Source organism: Camellia sinensis, chromosome 8 (genome assembly GCF_055761805.1).
Source record: "Camellia sinensis isolate YWXY chromosome 8, ASM5576180v1, whole genome shotgun sequence".
Taxonomy (NCBI): domain Eukaryota; kingdom Viridiplantae; phylum Streptophyta; class Magnoliopsida; order Ericales; family Theaceae; genus Camellia; species Camellia sinensis.
In genome coordinates, this window is record NC_138968.1 from 127,952,024 (window position 1) to 127,975,076 (window position 23,053).

The 23,053-nt window shown below is 33.6% G+C and overlaps 1 protein-coding gene across 19 annotated transcripts; it reads left to right on the forward strand.

Annotated features, from left to right (window-relative positions):
- Nucleotides 1–1,681: 1,681 nt before the first annotated feature.
- On the forward strand, nt 1,682–17,416 carry LOC114293717 (protein NARROW LEAF 1). 19 transcript variants are annotated; one of them, XM_082883430.1, is made up of 11 exons: nt 3,638–4,634; nt 5,006–5,186; nt 5,602–5,843; nt 9,399–9,451; nt 9,565–9,617; nt 10,750–10,877; nt 11,334–11,461; nt 11,670–11,778; nt 15,802–15,887; nt 15,976–16,188; nt 16,784–17,416. In XM_082883430.1, exons 10-11 carry the CDS (start codon nt 16,107–16,109, stop codon nt 17,191–17,193), a joined length of 492 nt encoding a protein of 163 aa, XP_082739556.1. In that variant the 5' UTR covers nt 3,638–4,634; nt 5,006–5,186; nt 5,602–5,843; nt 9,399–9,451; nt 9,565–9,617; nt 10,750–10,877; nt 11,334–11,461; nt 11,670–11,778; nt 15,802–15,887; nt 15,976–16,106; the 3' UTR covers nt 17,194–17,416. The 19 variants fall into 19 exon arrangements, 18 of the variants coding, with proteins under 18 accessions (XP_082739541.1, XP_082739545.1, XP_082739543.1 ...); XM_082883425.1 differs by having other exon boundaries at nt 3,651–4,634; nt 16,781–17,416; XM_082883426.1 differs by lacking the exon at nt 11,670–11,778 and having other exon boundaries at nt 3,651–4,634; nt 16,781–17,416.
- The last annotated feature ends 5,637 nt before the right edge of the window (nt 17,417–23,053 follow it).

Genomic DNA, 23,053 nt, shown 5'->3' on the forward strand with positions numbered 1-23,053 from the left:
CATAATAAATTTATAGATTTATTGAATTAAAAAATAAATTAAAAAAGTAATATTGGCTAATCCATTAAAATAATAGTTTTCAAAATATTAATAATTCTATAATTTATAGTTTTCAAAATAAAAGATTAAAAAAAATAAAATCTATATCTTTCCAATCTGATCCTCTCCTACTGATTTTCATTTTTTTTAAAAAAATTAAAACTTGTTTCTAACTATATTACTATATTATTCATACAATATATAACTACTCTCAAATCTTTAAAATTCATGATAACAATTAAGACTTTTAAAAATATTTTGATTTAATTACACACATTTTATTTTTGGGAGATTTATTAGAAAATTATTTCTCAAGTGTTTGTATCTTAATTAGTTCATGAGATATTCTTGTATTCCAGTAAGTCCAACATTTGATCTAACAAATCCTAATTCTCATATTTTAAGTATTTTATGAACATTTTTACCTTTACAAATATTTTTTGAACGGTTAACAATTTGGTAATGTGAACATTCATATTTTGCGATGTGAATATTCACATTGACGTGTAAATGTTCACATTGATAGTATGAACATTCACATTGATAATGTAAACATTCATATTGACAATGTGAACATTCACATTGACGGCGTGAACATTTACATTACGGAACATTCGCACTACAAATGTGAATATTATTAGAGATATTTTGATAACTATATCACTCATAAGACTTATTAGAATAAAAGAAAATAATGTGAATTAAATGGAGCATAAGTATGTGAAATGGGATTTATGAAAAAGTGCCCCTTAATTTTTTTTTATACACTTTTTTTTTTTTGATTTGTTTTGTACACTTATATGTATTAATATTTATGCCTGAATTATAAATTTTTTAACACATGTGATGGGTGCAAAAAGAAATTAGGTGCGTACAATTATAAGCACCCTTCCTATTAGCCACAATCATTGATTTTGTTTATAAAAAAAAAAAATAATAATAATATCTCATCAATTTAATTCTTTAGTTAATGGATTTTCACACTACCAAAAGACAATTTTGTTAGTGTTTTTTATAATAGTAAATTCATTCCACAAATAATTAATTATTTTTAAAATATTAAATCATTTTACATGAAAATTTGTATTAAATAAAAATTTAATAAAATTTAACAAAATGATTTGTTTTGAGACTTCACGTCTTTGATCAAGTTCTATACTCACTACAACAAAAAGCATTTTTGGCGACGTTTTTTAGCAACCAAATTGAATTTAGTTGCCAATTGTGTGTTTTTGGCGACAATATACGTGTTGGAAGCCAAAAAATACACTATTAGCAACAAATATCTCAATTGGTCGCCAAAAATGGTTGGCGCCAATTTAATTTTTTGCGCGGGAGCGCTAAAAATGTTTTGGCGACCAAATTAATATATGGCGACGAAATTGTTTGTCGCCAATTGTGACTTTTTGGCGACGAAATTAAAATAGTCGCTGAAAGGTAATGATATTTATGACAACATAATGATTTCCGTCGCCAATAAATATTTTGTTAAAACAACGTCGTTTTGAAGCTGTCTTTTTTTTTTATTATTTTTTTTAATGACCTGAATAAACAAGATTGACCTAATATTCATCTCATTTTATAGCCTGAAACGGCACAGCAGAAGACAAAGAGGTATGTCTTCTCTCCCTCTTCTTCGTCTCTCTCTCCTTCTCCCTCTCCCTCTCACTCTCACTCGCTCTCTTACTCTCTCACACTGTCTCATCTTCCTCTCTTTCTTCTTTATCATCAATTTCATTCTCTTGTTCGGCATGGCAGAACACAACACAACATTGATATTGGGACTGATTTTTCCCTCACTCTCTCACACTCTCTCATCTTCATCCTTTTCTTCTTTGTCATCAACCTAATTTTTCAGACTGATATTCTGATTTTTCGGACTGATATTGTGATTTTCGGGACTGGTATATTCTGAATTTCGGACTGATTTTGGAATTGATTTTTGGATTTTGGGACTGATATTCTGATTTTGTATTTTTTGGGGACTGATATTATAATTTTGGGACTGATTTTGGGGCTGATATTTTGATTTTGGGACTGATTTTGGCGTCGCATTTTCAAAAAGTGGAGCAGCAGAGGTATTCTATGCAAGTGAAACAGGAAAATGGATATGTATATGTTTCTCTATTTGAGTACTCTGTTGCTTTTTTGTTTTTCTTTCTTTTCAATTGAACACTTCAGTAGTTGAGGGTGTTAGATTATTTCACAGTATGTAAAGCGGGAATGATTTGGGACACTATTTTCATGAGGGCAATGCACGATCTCAAGGCTGCTGAGATAGTGCTATTTTGGAAATGGTATGGCTACAGAGGTTGAGCCTGATGAGGTGAGGTACAATGTTTTAGAAATTGAACAAATTTGATGTCATGTTACAAAGTTTTGATGCTTAGTTAGGAGATATCTTTCCCTTGAAGGGTCTTTTGAGGCACTAATCTCCAACGAAGGAGGCTTTTTTGGCATGATCCGTGGCACATGGAAAGAGCTTAAGAATGGATTATTTGATAAGAATAGGAAATATATTTCCCCAACTTCTGTTGTATGATCAAAGAGGCATGGAGTCAGTGGGTTATCTTCTCATCCACTGTAAGGTGGCTAGGATGGTATGGTTTTTGTAATGAGATTGATTGTCTTTCCTTGGGTTTACTGAAATACTATTTTAGACTTCCTCAAATACTTTGGGAAATATTGGATCATATTTGCCTTGTTTATGTTGGTATGCAAATAAAATATATTAGGTGAAGATAAAGAACTGATATGTAGATTAAGAAGAGTTTTTTTATTTATTATTCTTTTACATGGTTGGGTCATGGAGAGCTTTTTTGATTTTGTAATAAGAAGGATACATTGGTATGGATTTTTATTATTTTTATTTTCTATAAGTTGTGTATACTTGGGACAATATCTCTTTTTGGTGCCTTCAATAATGAAGTGGCTTGTAAAATAAAGAAAAAATGTTCATGTCAGATCATAGGTCTATATCCAACCAAGTCTGACTTGCAACCTTAATTTTTAATTAAGGACTTTATTGTAATAGTGAGTTTAATTCTCTTTGTTGCATTTTATTTAATGGATCATGTGTAATATTTAGGTGAACTTGTGTTGGTATACTAAGTTTTTGCCAAGAAATTGATTGTTTTTCTTCTTAGGATATTGGGGTATGTATCTCATTGGTTTCCAATTGGGCAGCTATCTGTTTTTTGGTAACTCTGACCAAGTGTTGAGATCCAATAAATGAGCAATGATTCTATCTCTTTTGTTTTGGTATATATCTTTATCATTGGAGTCTTTGTCATCTCATTATCTTTTGTTGTCATGTTAATTGATCTTTATTTTTATTTTTTCTAAATGAGACATGTTATTAACTATGCTTCTGGACAGGGATGTGGAAAGAGTTTCACGCAGAATGGTAGGGCATATTGCTCTGTTTACTTTTGTAATAAATGGACCATTTTTTTTAGAACGAAGTTATTCTTTGGAAGAAAAGAAGAAAAACTTATTCACCCTCCCCCCCCCCCCAAAAAAAAAAGAAAAGAAAAGAAGAGAAACTCAATTCTCATTTATAAATATAAAATTTTATTAAAACTAATAGACAATTCTATTGCAGTGCAATGCAATGCAGCTTATGTTACTTTTGTATTAGCTCAAAATCTCCAGGTTATTCTCATTTTTTCTTTCTGCTAATAACTTCTCAAATATGATGGTTTTATCTGTTCTGCAACTTGTTGAGAAACAAGCATATTTGATGGTTTTGCCTTTGTTGACTTGTATATCCGGTGTCAACGATTCACTGTGTTTGTTTGTTTATCTAGAAGCTAATTTGACTGATTGGGATTGCTTTCCTTTGCGTGTTATTAGCCTTTTGGTTTTATATTTGAATATATGTTGAATTAATCATTGAAATAAAATTCTTATGAAGTAATAAACCTTAGAATTATTATTTTTAATTAGTTTTTTGGTGAAAGTTTAATGCCCTAAACCTCTCTATTATAAATTTATAGATTTTATTTATAGAAGTCAATGTTTAGGTGAGAAGCAATAAGGCTTTATGATGCTGGACAACCGGTGAGAATAGAACAACTAAAAGAAAATAAAAGAAAGGCCATACAAAATAAAAGAAGGAAAAAGATTGAGATCTACAATTTACCCACAATGATTGGCAAGTTATGTGTCAATTTTTCAATGAATAAATAAGTCCCAAATTATGCTATGAAATTCGTCCGTGGGATATCAACCAAGTATGTCCATTTTGATTTTCTATACTTTGAGTTCTAGCTATTAAAATATCTTTTCATTTTCCAAGTCTGTTACATGTAAGTTGAAATGCCGACCGTTTGCTCGCTTATGGTGGGATGAAATTGTATCAACAGTAGGGACAAGAGCAGAACCTCACAAACGGGTTTTAACACTTACTCTCTTTCTCGAGCATTGTATAATTAATCTCTTGATCAAAACATCGACCAACTTGAGATTTAAATTATTTTGTTTTTGTAGGCTATGCTTCATCCAGAGCAAGACTGGGTATTAACAGTCCGTGAAAACGCAAGGTTACAAGGGTTCCCTGACTAGTACAAATTTTGGGGGCCTGTTAAGGAAAGGTATCAATAGCAAGTCTTTTTTACTTTTTGCAAGTTTAATTAATTCAGACACAAGAATTGCTTTGGTAATAATTCTATTTAAATTTGGTTGGGTTTATACTCAACTCTTAAGTGCTTTTGTGTACTGAAGGCTAGGAGGGTAATAAAGTTCAAGTGCTGTTAATAGTTCTCGCCATTTTTCTTTGGACTCCACCTAAATTTTTTGAATGTTATTTTTTTGAACACACACTTTAATTCTAATTCTACTCTTTCCTAATAATTATCAATATTAAGAGATGAGGGTCCAAAAGAAAAAAGGTCTGAGGCAAATAGCAGCACTCTAAATTGTTTCCTTGGTGTCTAATATTTGTCTATTTCCATCTAATTTGTAGGTATATACAAGTAGGGAATGCTGTTGCATTTCCAGTATCCATGGCATTCGGAAGTATGTTGGCAAACGGAAGCCAAGGAGTCTCAAATAATGAACCCTTGACAACAACTGATCTGAAATTCCCTCCGAGTCTTGCACAATTGTCTACGTGAATAGCATTGGATTAATTATCCATTCTTAAAGTGAGTTCAATCTTGGCAAAATTCTTTCTTAACAATCTTGTTGAAGAAAATTTTAAACTCACATTGAGTAGTAGACCATTCTTAAAAACCATATATGGTCATTGTAGCTTGTAATTCAAATTTCCATTTTCTTCTTGTATTATCTTGAAAAATATCTGGTTAAGTACATTGAAAGATATGTAACCTTAAGTTAACTTCTTTTCAATAGAGCCCAGCTTCCTAACATCAATTTTCTATCAAAACTAATGATTTATAGTGCTTGTTTTTTTTTTTTTTTTGGGAGCAAGGCTACGCGGTGCTCAAAGGATAATGATTATTATGAATCGATGTCTTTTCCCTGAGCAAATGAGGGATTATAGAACAATAAAAAATATATGAAGCCAGACTTATTTTTAGCTTTTTCTTTTGGGCCTAGACCCATTTATGTTTGCAGAGTACTGGTGGACCAGGCACTGGAAGTGATATTGGGCTGTTTGCGAGGTTCTGTTGTGGGCCCTTTCTCGATCCATATTTCCTCACACGACCCATCATGCTGATTGATGATTATGGCCCAACCCAAAATACTATGGTGGACCTCGGCTTGTCCATAGCAATCTGTTCCCTCTAATGCTGTCAAATGGACTGTTTCGTTCTAGGTCACTTCATCCACAATCTCGAGTGAGTGCTTTTATTTATATGCATAGTTAAACAAGTATGCTGACTGAAGTTATGTATATTGATTGATCCATCAATGTCTAATTGTGTTCTTGCTGGGAAATTAGGATCCAGTGAGTGTTTATACTTTTATGCATAGTTGAACAAGTAAGGTGACCGACGGAACTTGTTTTGATTGATCTATCATTGCCTAGTTATGTTCTTGACTTCTTGCTGGGGGATTAGGATACTTTTCAATATGCTTTCATGTGAATTATGTGGTGATATCGTGGCGTTGTGTATATAAAGCATTTTGGTTTTTGCACTCTAATAATGCCATTATCTATAAATTACTTTGTTGATTGAGTTCTCTTTGTATGGCCTTGGACTGTCAAAATTTTCCCCGTCTATCATGTTATGTATAGAAAAATTCACAGATATTTTAATGTGACATATTATAAAAAAATGTTTCATATGTGGTGCACCCACTTAATTGTGTTTGTATTATGAAGCTACAATTTTAAAATTTAGTGTTGAGGTTTGAAAGTTCTGAAATATCCTTTTTCACATATGATTTTGTCATTAGAAAGCATCTTTAGGTTGGAAGAGAAAATTTAGCTCTTGTTAAAATAATTGGAGTGGGCTCTACCAATAATTAGTTAAATGAATGTAGTAAATTTAAGAGAATACCCCCAAACATGCTAGATAAAAGAATATTAAGAACAAACGATGTTAAAAGGCCCCAAACATGCTAGGTAAAATTGTAAAACACAAGACTTAAAAGGCTCGTTCAGGAGTCGAAATTGTGAAATGACCACCGAAATCACTAAAACATGGCACAGACAGCTTGTTCAAGTCTAAATAGACTTGTAGGAACAAACAGGACCTCAATTGGATCTCCGGTTAAAAAATTAGAAGGAAAATTGTAAAACACAAGACTTAAAAGGCCCGTTCGGGGGCCGAAATTTCGAAATGACCACCGAAACCATCGAAAACTTGGCACGAACAGCTTTTTCAAGCCTAAATAGACTTGTAGGAACAAACGAGACCTCGATTGGATTTCCGGTTCAAAAATTAGAAGGAAAAATGTAAAACAAAAGACTTAAAAGGCCCGTTCGGGGGCCGAAATTTCAAAATGACCACTGAAACCACCGAAACTTGGCACAGACAGCCTTTTCAAGCCTAAATAGACTTGTAAGAACAAATGGGACCTCTATTGGATCTCCGGTTAGAAAATTAGAAGGAAAATTGTAAATCACAAGACTTAAAAGGCCCGTTCGAGGGCCGAAATTGCGAAATGACCACCAAAACCACCAAAACTTGGCACAGACAGCTTGTTCAAACTTAAATAGCCTTGTAGGAACAAACAGGACGTCGATTGGATTTCTGGTTAGAAAATTACAAGAAAAAATGTAAAACACAAGACTTAAAAGGCCCGTTCGGGGGCCGAAAGTGCGAAATGACCACTAAAACCACCGAAACTTGGCACAGACAGCTTGTTCAAGCCGAAATAGACTTGTAGGAACAAATAGGACCTCGATTGGATCTCCGGTTAGAAAATTAGAAAGAAAATTGTAAAACACAAAATTTAAAGGCCCGTTCGGGGGCTGAAATTTCGAAATGACCACTGAAACCACCAAAACTTGGCACGGATAGCTTGTTCAAGCCTAAATAGACTTGTAGGAACAAACGGGACCTCGATTGGATTTTCAGTTAAAAAATTAGAAGGAAAAATGTAAAACACAAGACTTAAAAGGCCCGTTTGGGAGCTGAAATTTCGAAATGACTGCTGAAACCACCGAAACTTGGCACAGACAGCCTTTTCAAGCCTAAATAGACTTGTAGGAACAAACGGGACCTCTATTGGATCTCCGGTTAGAAAATTAGAAGGAAAATTGTAAAACATAAGACTTAAAAGGCCTGTTCGGGGGCTGAAATTGCGAAATGACCACCGAAACCACCAAAACTTGGCATGGACAGCTTGTTCATACCTAAATAGACTTGTAGGAACAAACGGGACCTCGATTGGATTTCCGGTTAGAAAATTACAAGAAAAAATGTAAAACACAAGACTTAAAAGGCCCGTTCGAGGGCCGAAATTGCAAAATGACTACTGAAACCACCGAAACTTGGCATGGACAACTTGTTCAAGCCTAAATAGACTTGTATGAGCAAACAACACCCGATTAGACTTCCCGTTACAAAATTAAAATCAAAATTGTGAAATTCATATCGAGGTTTTTTTTTTTTTTTTTTTTGGTCAATCTAATATTGTTTTTTCTTTTTTCATGTGACAAATTGGCAATGGTGGAAAACAGTTCAGGCTACATCAGAAGATTTGATTTTGTGTTTTTGGAAATATTTTGATATAGGATTTTGGTAAATGATTTACGGATTAAATGTTTAGCATCAAAATATTTGGTTTTATATTTTAAAAAATATTTTGACATAGGATTTGGTAATGTATTTATGGGTTTAATGTTAGTAGTTTGTAAGTACTTTGGTATGCATGTTTTAGATTGTCAGAGAATTGTAATTTTGTTTATTGGGATTTTTCATAGTTATTAATTTTGAATTAGTATGAATGTCTTGCACAAGTGTATTATTATTTACATTACATTTGTGTATATATTGTGCACAGAAAAAAAGGTGTTCTGAATTATTTTCAACAGGAAAATTATTAAAATCAAAATTTGTACACTGAATTTTTAGTGACAGGTGATATTTTGGTCACTGTTAATATATTTGGCAACAACATATTGTTTTTGTCGCTAAAAGTTAGTGGTTATTCCAAGAACTTTTAGCAACCAAAACTTACTCGTCGCTAAAAATGTAATTTTTAGCGACCAAATTAATTTTGTCGTTAAATAGTACTTTTGGCAACGCATTTATTTGTTGCTAAAACTACATAGCCTATCCAAATTTTAACCTTTTAGCGACAAATTGTAATTTTATAGCGACAAAATATATGATTTTTGGTGACCAATTTTGCTTGTCGCTAAATGTCTACATGCGGTGACAATTTTTGATTTTGTCGCCAATACTTTTAGTGATAGGGCTTTGGCGACAAATTGTATATTTGTCGACGATTCTTTTGGCGACGAAATTTGTACTTTTGGCGACCAATTTTTAGGTCGCCAAATGTGTTTTTTGTTGTAGTGACTAAAAATAAAATTTATGAACTAACTTAATTTGGTCTTAAGTAATTTTTTCAGATGTAAATATAATTTAATAATAGACATATTTTAAGAATAAATATATAATTTCATAATTGAAGTTTTAAAATATCTATATAATAAGGCACAAAGATTTTTAAAAATATATTAGAGACAATTGTCCTACTAGAACATTTCCATGATTATGATTCATTTGTCTATTTAAATAAATGGCTGAGATAACTCCTTAAATATATATCAATATATATCTGCACTTACTTTCCGCCCAAAGACTGAGCTTCCTACTTACCCACGTCTTCTCACCTTCCCGCTTGCCCACGTCTCCTCTCCCTTTATCTTTATCCCTCTTCCTTTTCTGTTCTCACCCACCCCATTTCCTTTTTATCTCTTTGTGATCTGCAAGCTATGGAACTCTCTCAAGCTCTGTAACGAAACGATCTGAGCTCTCTAACACAGGTATGTAAATATCTCTCTCTCTCTCTCTATCCTCTCTCTCTCTGTAATTGGTCATCCCTCTCCCTTCTCTGTTCTCACCCATCATATTCCCTCTTTATCTCTACTCTCTCAAGCTCTGTAACGATCTGCAATCTATCAAACGATCTGAGCTCTCCAACACATGTATGTAAGTATCTCTCTCTGTCCTCTCTCTCTCTCTCTCTCCGCCTAATACTGATTTTGTCGATTTGATGTTACTGGTTAGCGGATTTGCACTTGTGGTTTGCTTCCAATTTGAAAGATTGTTTGATATCCTATATTCCCAATTTATACTGCTGAGTTGTTAGTGTTTGGGTTGTCAGGGTAGTAGTAGTATTCATTAAATGCTCTTTTATCTCTCAATGCATGTCATTGGTTTCTATGCAGTGTGTGTGTGATCTTCCCTTCTTTATTTGGTAAGCATTTCTATATCCAAAAACTATGCTCTTTTTTTGTTTCTATATCCAAAAATTTAATGATGAGCTTATCTGAGAAGTTTGACCCAAAATTATCCAAACCCGATAGCAGAATGGTTTTGTTTGGATCACAATTAAAGACACAAATCCTTCCTCTGCACCCTCTCTGTTTTTCTTTTCCCACTGAATTTCTAAATCACTGGTTTATATGTATATCAAAATGAGGAATTGTCAGTTGGGTTTCTCCTTCGGGTTATTGCTATCTTTCAGGAAGAAGAAATCTCAATTTGGGTCTGCAAATTACGGCCTACAAAACTCAAACATTCCTAGATTGGGTCTCTCTTTGCAATGAAATGGAGTTTTTGGGGTATTATATTTGAGTGCCTGAATATGAGGACAACCCATATATTGGAGAGTTGCTTTATTCAGAGTTGTTGTGATGTTTTGAGGTTCTCTGTTGCAAAAAAAGAAAAATGGGTTTTGTGCCATTTTCTTTATTTTCACAGAAGAGATAATGGAGAAGACATGGGAGTAAAGTCCCTTATCATATTTGTAACTATTCTAAAATAAAACATTTGCTTTTTCATATGTTTGTTTTGAAGTGTATGAGGAAAGAAGCACCACCACCTTTTTTAAATTTTCTAATTTTAATTAACTGTGTTTTTTTGTAGTTTTATCTATGATTTGTTGTGATGTTTCAGTTCTTTTGGTGTTTTCAGTTCAATTTTATTTGGACAATCATTCTCTTTCTCAATTTGGTTTATTTCCTGTCTTTGTTGATGTTGTATGGCGACTGTGGTTTTAGTAATTGAGAGTGCAGAAGGCTGAGTCTAACATTGTGCTTAATTTGTCACCTGAAAACAGCCAGAATGGAAAGTTCAGCTATGGTTATGCAAGCTCTCCTGGAAAAAGGTCTACAATGGAAGATTTTTATGAGACAAGAATCGATGGTGTGGATGGAGAGATAGTTGGTCTCTTTGGAGTTTTTGATGGTGTGTATTTCTCTTTCTCTCTGCCATCCACATAACCTTTGGTTTCCTTGAAGAAATAATGTTATTGATGCATAGTAGACTATGTTTGCTATATGTGAATAATTATAAGTTATATTTGATATTGAAGTACTGATAAAGGATTCTACATACAGTTCCTCATGCAAATATGTCTCTATCTCTGTTCGTCTGTTGTCTGTTCTCTCTTTCTCTCTCAATGATTGAATAAATGGATTACTTTTATAAAAAAATGTTTCTGGTGGTTGCATAAGCATTCACCTATTGGCTTGTGATCAATTTAAATACTGCATCGGTTCAGGAGTTTTTGTTGATGTTGTATGGCGACTGTGGTTTTAGTAATTGAAGGAATTTATACTTCTTTGCAATGTTATAGTTCTTTCCGAAAAATGAGAGTGCAGAAGACTGAGTCTAACATTGTGCTTAATTTGTCACCTGAAGATAGTCAGAATGGAAAGTTCAGCTATGGTTATGCAAGCCTGGAAAAAGGTCTATAATGGAAGATTTTTATGAGACAAGAATTGATGGTGTGGATGGAGAGATAGTTGGTCTCTTTGGAGTTTTTGATGGTGTGTATTTCTCTCTCTCTCTGCTATCCACATAACCTTTGGTTTCCTTGAAGAAATAATGTTATTGATGCATAGTAGACTATGTTTGCTAAATGTGAATAATTATAAGTTATATTTGTTTTTCAACATGAATGATTATGGCTTCATCATAGAAAGGTCAATTTTTGCACTTTTAATAGCCATTCATTTTTTTTTTTTTTTTGTGTAGATGTTTCCCCAGTTTCATTTTGTTGAAGTATTATAATTGCAGTTAACAACTAGAGTAATTAGTTGGTACCATTCACATCCTCACATCACTATTCTTCCTTCCCATGTTGGTAAGTGTCAATTAACAACGTAATGTTTTATGTGAATATCTAAACGTTTCTAAATATAAAATGTGTTGGTTGAACATTTCAACGCTTTCATTCATTCTTCATTTTTGGGGCTTGATTTGAAACCTTTTCTTTTTAATTTTCTGCCAGTAGTTCTATTATTGGCTACTTAAATAAGTGTAGACACCCCATTTTTGACCGTCCTCAAGACTTGGACGTCACCGTTTGAACACTCGTGATTATCCATGTTTGTGTTCGTTTGGAGTTCCCGGAGGTCTTGGCTCGCGCGCCTTGCCTCAGGATCTCCGAACTCGACTGTTTAGTGTCTGGTTTTGCACCAAACACTTGCATTTTGCCTTGGAAGGGCAGGGAATGCCTTGTGAGGCATCCCCATACACCACCGGCAGTGGCTAGAGGCCACCGGCTGGTTTTTGCTGCCACCGGCAATATACACTATTTGCTGCCGGTCAGCACTATTTGCTGCCGGTCAGCACTATTTAGTGCCGGTCGGCACTCTTTTTTGTCAAAATGGCATCTTTGGCCGGCCGACTACTGTGCATCTGCTTTTGCAGATATTTTAAGACAGCTGTCTTGCTTTTGGCTCCCCTCCATACACGTGTATGGAGGGATCTCCCTCTTATGAAGCTTGTCTTGTAAGCTTTACAAGACAAGAAGTTCTATAAAGAGAGGGGCTCTCTCTTGTTGCAAGGGTTAGACACTTGGGATATTTTAGAGAGCTTAGACAGCCATTTTTAGAGTTTGAGTTATAGGGTTAGGGTTTGATACACATTATCTCTCTCTTTTTCCCTCTTGTGTGTGTTAAAGTGTGTTTGTGTCTTACTATTGCACACAAACACATAGTGTTTCACCTTCCTATAGCTACTGAGGTTCTAAAGGACTGGTTTTAGTGTTTTGGTGTTGGATTCAAGCCAAAGAGGGCCATTGGAGCACCATTGTTGAAGAAGTCTTCAAGGGTAACAATTTTGACTTTATATTCCCCTTTTTTGCATTGATTTTCTACCTATCTTAGAGCTGTTTTCGTGCTTATTGTATAACACAAAAAAGTTCTGTTTTTTAGTCCTCTTGATTGTTTATGAAGAGTGTTTTGTGGTTTGAGGGTGTTTGACCCCTCTTAGGCCTTGAAAGGCCCCATTTTGTGCTATTTTGTGCTAGTTTCGAGACTTTGGTGTTTGGGCCTCTTCACCACTGAAATCTTGAGGGATTTCAGTGGTGGAGATGGTGCCTTGAAGTCTCCAAAAGGAGAGGGCCACCCCCTCTCCTTGTTGTCCTTAAAAGGACCATTTTTGGCCTCTTGAGGGAGCACCTAGCTAAGTTTCATGTTGACCATGCCTTAGCTATTTTTTTGTGCTTAATATGTCATATTATGCCTCTGTTTTTTTGTTGGTTTTGGTGCACAATGCATGCTTAGCATACCTACCATGTAATGCCATAATATTGCCTTAATATGCCTTAGGTTGTTAGCCTTTGTTCAAGCATGTTTTAGGCTTAGTCTTGTGAAGGTTTTGTGTATACTTTGCTTAGGTCTGTCCATGGTTGTTTGGGTCGGATTTGGCATGCATCATATAGCCCCTTTGCATTTTGGCTTGTTGGCCTTAAGTGTGTGAGTGTGTAGCATGCCATTCTTGCCTTGATTTAGTGGTTTGGAACCATCTACCATGTCATTTCAGTCCCATTTGCATGCCTATATGTTTACCTTGGACGCATCTTTAATGCTTTGAAAGCTTGTGTAGTATGCTCCATGTTTTGGCCATTGTGCATGCCTTTGAACTTAAGTCATTTGGATGCCATCTAAGTAATCCTTAGGCCTTGTCTTAATGTCCTAAAACTCTGTTTTTGGTCAATAAGTTCATGCCATGTTTGGTCTTGCTAAGTGTAGTTCAATACTCCATTGGTTTGCTTTGAGCACTTAGGCCATTTGTTGCATGCTTGGCTTGATTTATTGCTTGGTTTGGCACCATGTTTTAACATGATTTTTAATGCTTATGTTGCATGCTAATCGTCCATGATATCCTTCTTTCAAATGTGTTTGAGAGTTGTCCAATTTGTGCCTAAGTGTTGCCCTTTAACATGTGCATGTGTGTATGTGTTTTGGTCCCTTGTTTTGGTCACTTTGGCCGCTGTTTTGGGCCCATTTAGAGCTGCCCAAATCATGTTTAAGCCCACATTTTCATTGTTTGGCATTGCCTCATGTTTGCTTGTATGCTTGCATAAATGTCTTGCCATGCCATGTTGCATCCTTAGCTTGCATGCCTAGGTTGCATTGCATCTTGCATGCATGCCTTGTTCCTTGACTTGATGATAGGAATTGGGCCTTGATTTGTGTGTTTGGTTTGCATTTCATTTGACATGAAAGTTGCATACTTGATTCTTTGGGCCATCATGCATGGAAATGTGTGATTGGTGGTCCGAGAATCGAGACACATGCCCCTTTGAGTCACAAACATGATAAGGGACATGAATGGTGCATATATGCTTTGAATTGTGCTGCCATGCTTTGCCTTGCCCTCTGTTGCTGTCAATTGCAGATTCTGCAGGAACACTTTGCCGACCAGCAGTGTCAAGTGCCGACCGGCAATCCCTTCTCTGCCGACAGCTTCATTTTGTGCCGATGGCCATAACACACTGCCGGTGACAGTTCCATCCAGCCGGTGGCACTCCTCAGTGTCCAAGGAACCAGTTCTGAGATTTTGGCAGCCTCCAGAGGAGTAAAGGAAGGAAAACAGAGGCAGCCTATGCATGGCGGTGCGTTTCCGAGCAGGACCGAGCATGCATTGCATCGAGCTCTCCTCCCGAGGCGGTTTACTGCTTTTCCTAGATTAATTAATTTGCTTAGTTGATTAGGCAATTTGTAATATTTAATTAGCTTGCGTAGTTAATTAATTTGTAATATTTATTCGGTCCCTCCGAGCGAGGGCAAATCTGTAATAAGTGTGTGTGAGTGGAGTGTATGTCTTCCAATCCCCATTTCTTTCTTCCCTTTTACTTACTTGCTTTGATGGTTAGTATTAGGGCATCTTTAAAATTAGCATACCTTGTGCTATGCATGCGTGCATCATGCATTTGTATTGCATGCATTAGGCTCGGTACATCACACTAACTGCATTTGTACTTCAATTCCAAATTGAATACGTGCATCAAATTGATCGCATTTTCACATGCCATGTTTAGGTTAGCCGAGCCTGTCTAGATTGCATTTTTGCATGCGATGCATTATCCATTCTTAACATGAACTAGGACATGCATGTTTGCTAACTAGTTTACTGTTTTGGCACGGAGTACGATATAAGTATTTATGCTTTAGCATCCCGCATGCGTGTGAGTGTTGCCATGATAGTATGCCTGCCATGCGGCTAAGTGCTTATGTGTTAAACTGTTTTAATGCCTGTGGGTGAAGGTTGGATTGTTTGAGTTGGAAAAACTCGTTGAAATCCGTATTTTAGCCTACTTGCGAGTAGCAAATTCCAAAGCGCTTTTCAAAACCAAGCGGATATGCAATGCTTATTTCCAAATTAGGCAGTCTAGTCTATACTTGTTTGTTGCGCGCATAACATAGTGATTCTAGGCTAATAACCGGAATAAGAACACATAACGTTTTTTTAAAATCGGATATCATGGTTAGTAGAGGCCGGTCTTCGGATCGGGCGAAAGGGGGTGCTCATAGCTGACCTTCCCCGATCGTACCCAAGCTCCCGAGCTAAGATAACTTTGGTGATGACGGACATGTGGCCTTTGGCACCGAGTCAAGGTTTCCTAAATTCCCCCATAAAAAATATTTAGGTGGCGACTCTGTATCTGGCAAAGCAGTCCATGTTTGGCACTTCTTTTCAAAAATCTGTTTCTCAAAATGATTTGCCGGATTTGGACTCTTTGGTTCAGATTAAGAACCGTGACAATTTGAGAGTCCGAGCTGTAGTGACCCCACAAATGAACAGAACGGGACTCATCCTCCCGGGGCGTTCGGGGACGTCTACAATAAGATCTGCTAAATCTTTATGTTTTCTTCAGATGTGCAGACGCAAGCCATGTATCAACTTCTAGATTCTGGATTCATTGGACTGATATTTTCATGTTTTAGTGAAGATGTGCATAAGGTTTGTGGTAGTTACTGACAAGTCAAAAGGAAATTTTATAAAAATACGTGGAAGCATGGTTATTTTTAAAACAGTCTGGGATTTTCAGGTTGGAAGAATCCAAGTTATTGCTTTCCAGTCCTTGGATGGCAAGCAGAATCATATGTTGAGAGCACTTCCTCTGAGAGGTTCCATTTTTTAACTGAATCGACAGTTGGGTTTTCTTGAGCTGTCCATTTCATGGGTTTGTGCTGCTGGGTTTTCTGGTTTGGGTTCATTCTGTTCTGTGCCTCCAACGAAGTTGTTTTCAGTGATCAAGATGGTATTACCATTGTTCTCTTTGTTCTTTCCTTTTTTATTGCATTTCTGGTCACTTAATAGACATGAAATTATCAGTTCTGTGGTCTTGACTCTTATTAGTTCTATCCTTATATGGGTTTAACTCCATTTTTACTATCAATCCCCTCTGTCATATAAACATGTATCATAACCATTGAATTATGCTTTCATCAGCCTCTTATATGTATATATTGGTGCTTTCCTTATTGTATCAGTGCTATTGCCTACACTATAAAATTGGGATTGGGTTGGGTGGTGGACATTGAATTGATGAAGTGTGGGGTCCACATATGAAATGAATCTGAGCTATTGATGTGAAATTCTGGATATTTTCTGGGTTTTTATGTCTACGTCTGTAGCATTACTGTAATGTAATATATTAAAAATGCTTCTTTGCCTTTGTATGTTCAATTTATTGCTCTATGATTCTGACTTTCTTTACCCATTTTCCCAACTGCATTTTCCTGACAGCAAGTTTGTCTATTTGGCGAAATGATTATTAATGTTTCTTTCCATTTGCTTTACATGATGTTAAGATCTCATTCTGATTTCGGGTATATTTTTGTTACTTGTAGTAGCAGTGCGAGAACAGAGAGCTGCTTCTGCAACAGCGGTTGGCTCGACAGTTGATGATTCTTCACCCCCCGACATAGTTCTCCCAAAGGACAAAGTCGAACCTCTTGGTCTTCACATCCAGCATATCCCTCTGGAAGATGGAGCAGTTGGCCCAGACAAGAATTCATCACCAACTGAAACCGAGTTTCCTTCAGAAGACAAGGTCAAGATGGGTCCAAGTGTTGAACACCAGTTCATTCCGAGCTTCAATGGCTGGTCTCCTCTGCACCAAAACAACAAACAGGACAGGGCTGCATCTGAGAATCTCTCTGCGTTGAGAGCTGCCCCCGATGAGGGTATTGTTGTTTCGCTGCAGTTGGGTGACAATGAGCCCCCTAAGAGAAGGCGCTCAGATCCCCTGACAGGTACATGAAAGGGAAAATGAGTTTTAGCTTGGAGTGGTAAATCTGAGGGTCCATTTGGATAGTTGTGAAAATCTTTTGAGTTCAAAGCACAACGGTTCAGCTTATTGTATGGATGGTATGCTGTGTTGTTGTAACTTTCTTACTATTGACTGATACAAATGTACCAGGAGTGTTGCTTGTTTAAGTTGCAGTGAATTAATAGTTGGACTGTAAATTATTTTAGCAATTTAATTCAGTCCAACCAAACCATGTTGTCCTTTTGAGATTTATATGTGCTGAATGCATACTAATATGCAGTGTGATCTATTTCAACCATGAGATTAAACATGCTCATTTATTCAAACCATTCATGAAATTTTCATAAACCCTTATAATTAATATTATTTTTGGGATTTATGCATCTGCATAAATTTATAGGGCCACAGTTGTCAATTTACAAAATCGTCGTTAATCCATATAATTTATAGTATTTACAAGAAAAATTAATATTTTGGGTTCTCAAAACATATTTTAAATATTAAGGTGTAGGTACAGAGATGGATTTTTTTTTTTTTTGAAATAAAAAGATATTGATGAGGTAATGAGATGGAAGTTTGGGCAAATACATGTTTGAAGACATGTTATTGACACATCTTCTGTAAAGCATATATATTCTGGAAAGTTTCGATCCACTTTTTTTTTTTATAAAGTTTTAACTCACTCTTTTGGCGTATGATAATATAATGTTTGTTTTTCTTATGTAGTTAGAATTTGATTGGCAACAGTAACACTAACTGGTGTGCATTTTAATTTTAATTTCTTTTAAATTGCAGAGTATTGGCTGGTGTGCATTATTTGATATTTAATTTTTTTTTTTTCATATTTGATTTGTTTGGAATTGTAGAGTGTAGTCTATTAAATATATTTTTATAATTACATTTTAATCTTAAATTTAAATAGTGTTACGATTACAATTATATTATAATCCTAACATTATTTACACCGTGCCTTCATGTACAAACATACGCTAGTAAATAAATATGCCAAAAATGTAAAAATATTCATAATATATTTATTGATTTAAAAAAAAAGTGTGTTAAGTGATCACAGATTGGGTATGATGAAGATAATTCTTCAAGAATTTAATTGTTGGCATAAAAATTGATCTTAATCTAACTTTTAAATTACTTTTAATGTTTAATGTCATTACTATCTCTCAAATTAAATCCTAATATTCAAAACCTAAGAAATTATAATATAATTTAAACATAAAATTTAAATTGATCATTACTAACTATTTATATTAATTGATTGATCAAAATTGTAAATCAGTTCCAAAAATGGTTAGAATAATACCCATATTTTAGGTTGACTTAGATAGTTTTTTCACACATAAATACACTTAATTATTCATCTAATAATTTTAAATATAAATATAAAATTCTATCAAAGTTTTAATTTTTTTAATAACTATGCATAAACATGTACATATTTATTATTTTATTAAAAAAATTACTAACATATATTTATTCACTAATTTAATAAATAAATGAGTTAAGTAGTTCATGTTTAGGTATAGACTAAGACAATTCTCGAATGATTAGATCATGGGCAAATTAAGATAAATGTTGAGTCAATTAAACAACACAACTATAAATTCTCAAGTTAACTCTTATATATTTTATTATAAAAAATACTAATATATATTTATTCACAGTTTAATAAATATATGTGTTAAGTGGTTCATACTTAGACATAAACTAAGACAATTCTCTAATAAATAGGTCATGGCCAAGTTGAGATAAATGTTGAGTTAATTAGATTATTTCACTTTTAGTGTCTAGCACAACTATAAATTCTCAATAATTTAAAATATAAATATAAAATTTTATCAAAGTTTTAATTTTTTTTAATAACTATGCATAAACATGTACATATTTATTATTTTATCATAAAACTACTAACATATATTTATTTATTTATTTAATAAATAAATGAGTTAAGTGGTTCATATTTAGCCATAAATAATTTTCTAATGATTATGTCATGGCCAAGTTCAGATAAATGTTGAGTCAATTAAATTATGTCACTTTTAGTGTCTAACACAACTATAAATGTTCAAGTCAACTCTTATATATTTTATTATAAAACATACTAACATATATTTATTCACATATTTAATAAGTAAATGAGTTAAGTGGTTCATGCTTAGGCATAAACTAAGACAATTCTCTAATAATTAGGTCATGGCCAAGTTGAGATAAATGTTGAATCAATTAGATTATGTCACTTTCAGTGTCTAGTATAACTATAAATCCTTAATAATTTTAAATTTTAATTTTTTTAATAACTATGCATAAACGTGTACATATTTATTATTTTATTATAAAAAATACTAACATATATTTATTCACCAATTTAATAAATAAATGAGTTAAATGGTACATGCTTAGGTATAGACTAATATAATTCTCTAATGATTAGGTCATAGCCAAGTTGAGATAAATGTTGAGTTGATTAGATTATGTCACTTTTAGTATTTAGTACAACTATAAATCTTCAAGCCAACTTTTATTCTTTTGTATTCGTGAATTATAGCATAGGATAAACTATAATTTTATGCCTAAGTAGACATATTTTTAAACTTTTACAAAACAGACAATGGATAGTTAATAAATTAACAAATGTAATTTATTATATGATTAGGCTATTTCTAACATAAAATAAACTAAATTACAAAATTTATAAGACAAAATACATTTATATTTCATCGTAAAAATAGTTTTTTTTAAGTTTATTGCACTTTTTTAAAAACACATTTTATCATAGTCTATTTATTTCTTATAAATAAATTTTATATTATTATTTAATTTCAAAATTATTTTTTAATTATTTATTTAAACCCGTGAATAGCACTAGTATTATGATTTATAAAATAACTAGCGTATGCCCGTGCCTAAAAGCACGGTACAAATAATGATGAAATCAAAATGTAATTGAATATAAAATTGTTGGGTTAAAATATAATTTATCCAATTTGTCGCTAAAAATTTGAAGTCAAAATATGAATCAAGGTCTGGTTAATTTTGAAAAGATATATATATATATATAATTTTCAAAAAACTTGAAAATATGTTTAATTGTATATTTTAAAAATAAACATTTCCTAATCAGCTATTTAAAGTATGGCAAGTAACTCGATCATAAACATTTTGGTTTTATTGACAAACTTTATGACTCTAAAGTGTAAACTTCATATCAACACAAAAATTAAAAATAAAAGCATCCTTGCTAAGGGACAACTTCAAAACAAGGGAAAACTAAAATGATACCCAAACTAAAATTGTGCACTGAAAGTAAATGTTGCCCAGAATTGAACCAAAGGCATAAAAAAAACCATTTCATAAAACCCCAAATAAAGATAAACCAAATAAAATAAACCTATAGAAAACACTCATTCATGGAAACCAAAATAAGAGAGAGATGATACCATTAATTGAATTTGTGTTTCTTAATTAGTTATGTCTACCCAAATAACTACTCATCCTTATCCTTCAAAAAAAAACTTTAAAATTCCAAATGATTTATTGAACCCAAAAAACCTCCTCAAACAATTTCTCATCCTTCATCCTTCAAAAAAACCTCCTAATCTAGCAAGGATGCTTGGGATCATACACCATACAATTCAGATTCAAACTTGGGTCATCAAATGAGCTACAATTATCTTTTAGCAACTTGAGCTTGCCAAGAACTGCTAAGTTCAGCTTACAGCCCAACAACTGGAAGGAGATTATGTTACTGTTGAAAATACATTACATGTAAAACAATTCAAGATGTCTGGGGAGGAACCAAAGAAAATAGAAGCAAAGCACAATTTCTTACCATGCATCAACAAAAGGATCATTGACAGCTACAAAATATATGCCTTTGGAACAGGTCCTATTATTTCCAAAATATATGTTTAATTAGCAATGTTCGATTGTGAACATGCTCTAATCAGTAACCTGTTAGGACCTCCAAAATATATGTTTAATCAGCAATGCCTTCCAATAACAGGTCCTAACATTGCTGATAATAGGTCCTATTAATTTTTAACAAACTTCCTATGAGAGCACCCTTCATCCTCAATGTAGTCCGAACCCCACTTTTTTGGCATTCAGATGTCTTTTTCTTACGGTCTTACCAAGGTACAAAGTAATATAGTCAAAGAAAAACTTCCAAACAAAGTAATTCACACGTCTTCTTCTTACATTCATTACATCCACGGGCCATTAAAAAACTTAAATGGAAACAAAGTAGCGAAAGTGTGTAGTAATTTCATATCAATATCATGGGACTTTTATTACTCCCAAACAGACCTCTGTATTAGACCAACTTCTATACACCAAAACTTGCATCAATGTACACTGAAGCAATGACATCGAACACAAACAGATAATTAATCCTATAAAGTTTTACTCATCATCAATTTTGATAACAATAACAATAAAAATTGCAAAACCTAGATCATGAAAAATCGAGAATAGCTTTTGGATATTCTTTGGTGTGAAAGTTTATTAAATGACTCATAAGCTAAATCAACCTATAGCAATTTTTGTTTTGGTTGGCTGGTCAAATGCATAGTTTTCAAAGGTCATAACTTGCATTATTACACCAAAATGAGAACAAAAACCATAGGTTAAACAATCAATATCACATAGTACTAGTTGGTCGTTAATTATTGTAAAATTAAGCAAGAGGGTTCACATTCACATTGTATGATACGAAAGTACAAAATGGTCCACAATGGCTAAAATAAGACACGCCAGGTTGATGATAACTTTACGAGTTGTTATTCAGAGATATAAAATTATTGATTAAAAAAGTAGTAAAAAAATGCAAAGAAGAAAAAAAAGAATTTTGTTGGTTTGGGGTGTCCTAAAAAGTGTACTTTTTATCTTTTTATGAAAAGATGTGCAGAAAAGTAGAGAGGTGATGTGATGAAAAAAATATAAAAAAATAAAAAGATGGATTATATAGTCTATGCCAAACCAGCCCTTAATGTAATATATTTTAGAGCATGTTTACATGTTTTTATATATTTTAATACACCTTTTAGTATTTACCATCTAAACACAATTGTTAGAACCTGAAGAACTAAAAATGCACATCTATGCATATGTTCATGAACTTCATGTTTTTCACCCAAAAGTTTTTTAAATTGGAATTTAAATGGCAAAATACTATCCAAACTCAAATTGATCTTGTGGTGGTATTTCATGAGCCTTTTGTGGATGAAGCAATAAATATTGAAATTCTTAAACATGGATCAAAGAGATTTGTCACTATAGGAAAGACATTCTTTCTCACTGGTTTGAACAGACACTGCCACAAAGAACATCAATTTAAACCTCAAAGACACAGGTTTGAGAGAGGTACCTGAGGGGGTTCGAAGTAAAGATGATGACGGTGGCTGTGGTGGTGGTGATATCCAGAGAATACCTAATTAACAAATCAATTTAAGATTTAGAAAAACAAAAATCAAAATCAAAATAAAATACTGTTACTCTGTTATATGATGGAGGAGGAGGTAGCAATCAAACATGATAAAATGAAGTACACAGTCACCACATTTAATCAGAAAGAGAGAGAATCTATACTATATATTAAGCAAAATGGGGTTTTTAACCCCATGCCTTGTGGGAGTTCTAATCTGCCAATTTAAATTTCTTGATTTTTTTATTTTTAAAAAAAAAAAACTTAGCATTTATTAACTTCTCCCAAACCCCAAGTCTTACCCTCATAATAACACTTTAATGTATTAAAAACAAGCATAAAAAAAATTCTTTGAAATCCAACACATGAATTCCTTGAAAAGTCCCAACACATATAATTATTATCAAAATATTA

Bases quoted from the DNA above. Each gene is read 5' to 3' on its own strand.
- LOC114293717 (XM_082883419.1), top strand. The intron at 11,462-16,780 runs GTGTGTATTTCT...TGTTACTTGTAG, and splicing joins TCTCTTTGGAGTTTTTGATG to TAGCAGTGCGAGAACAGAGA.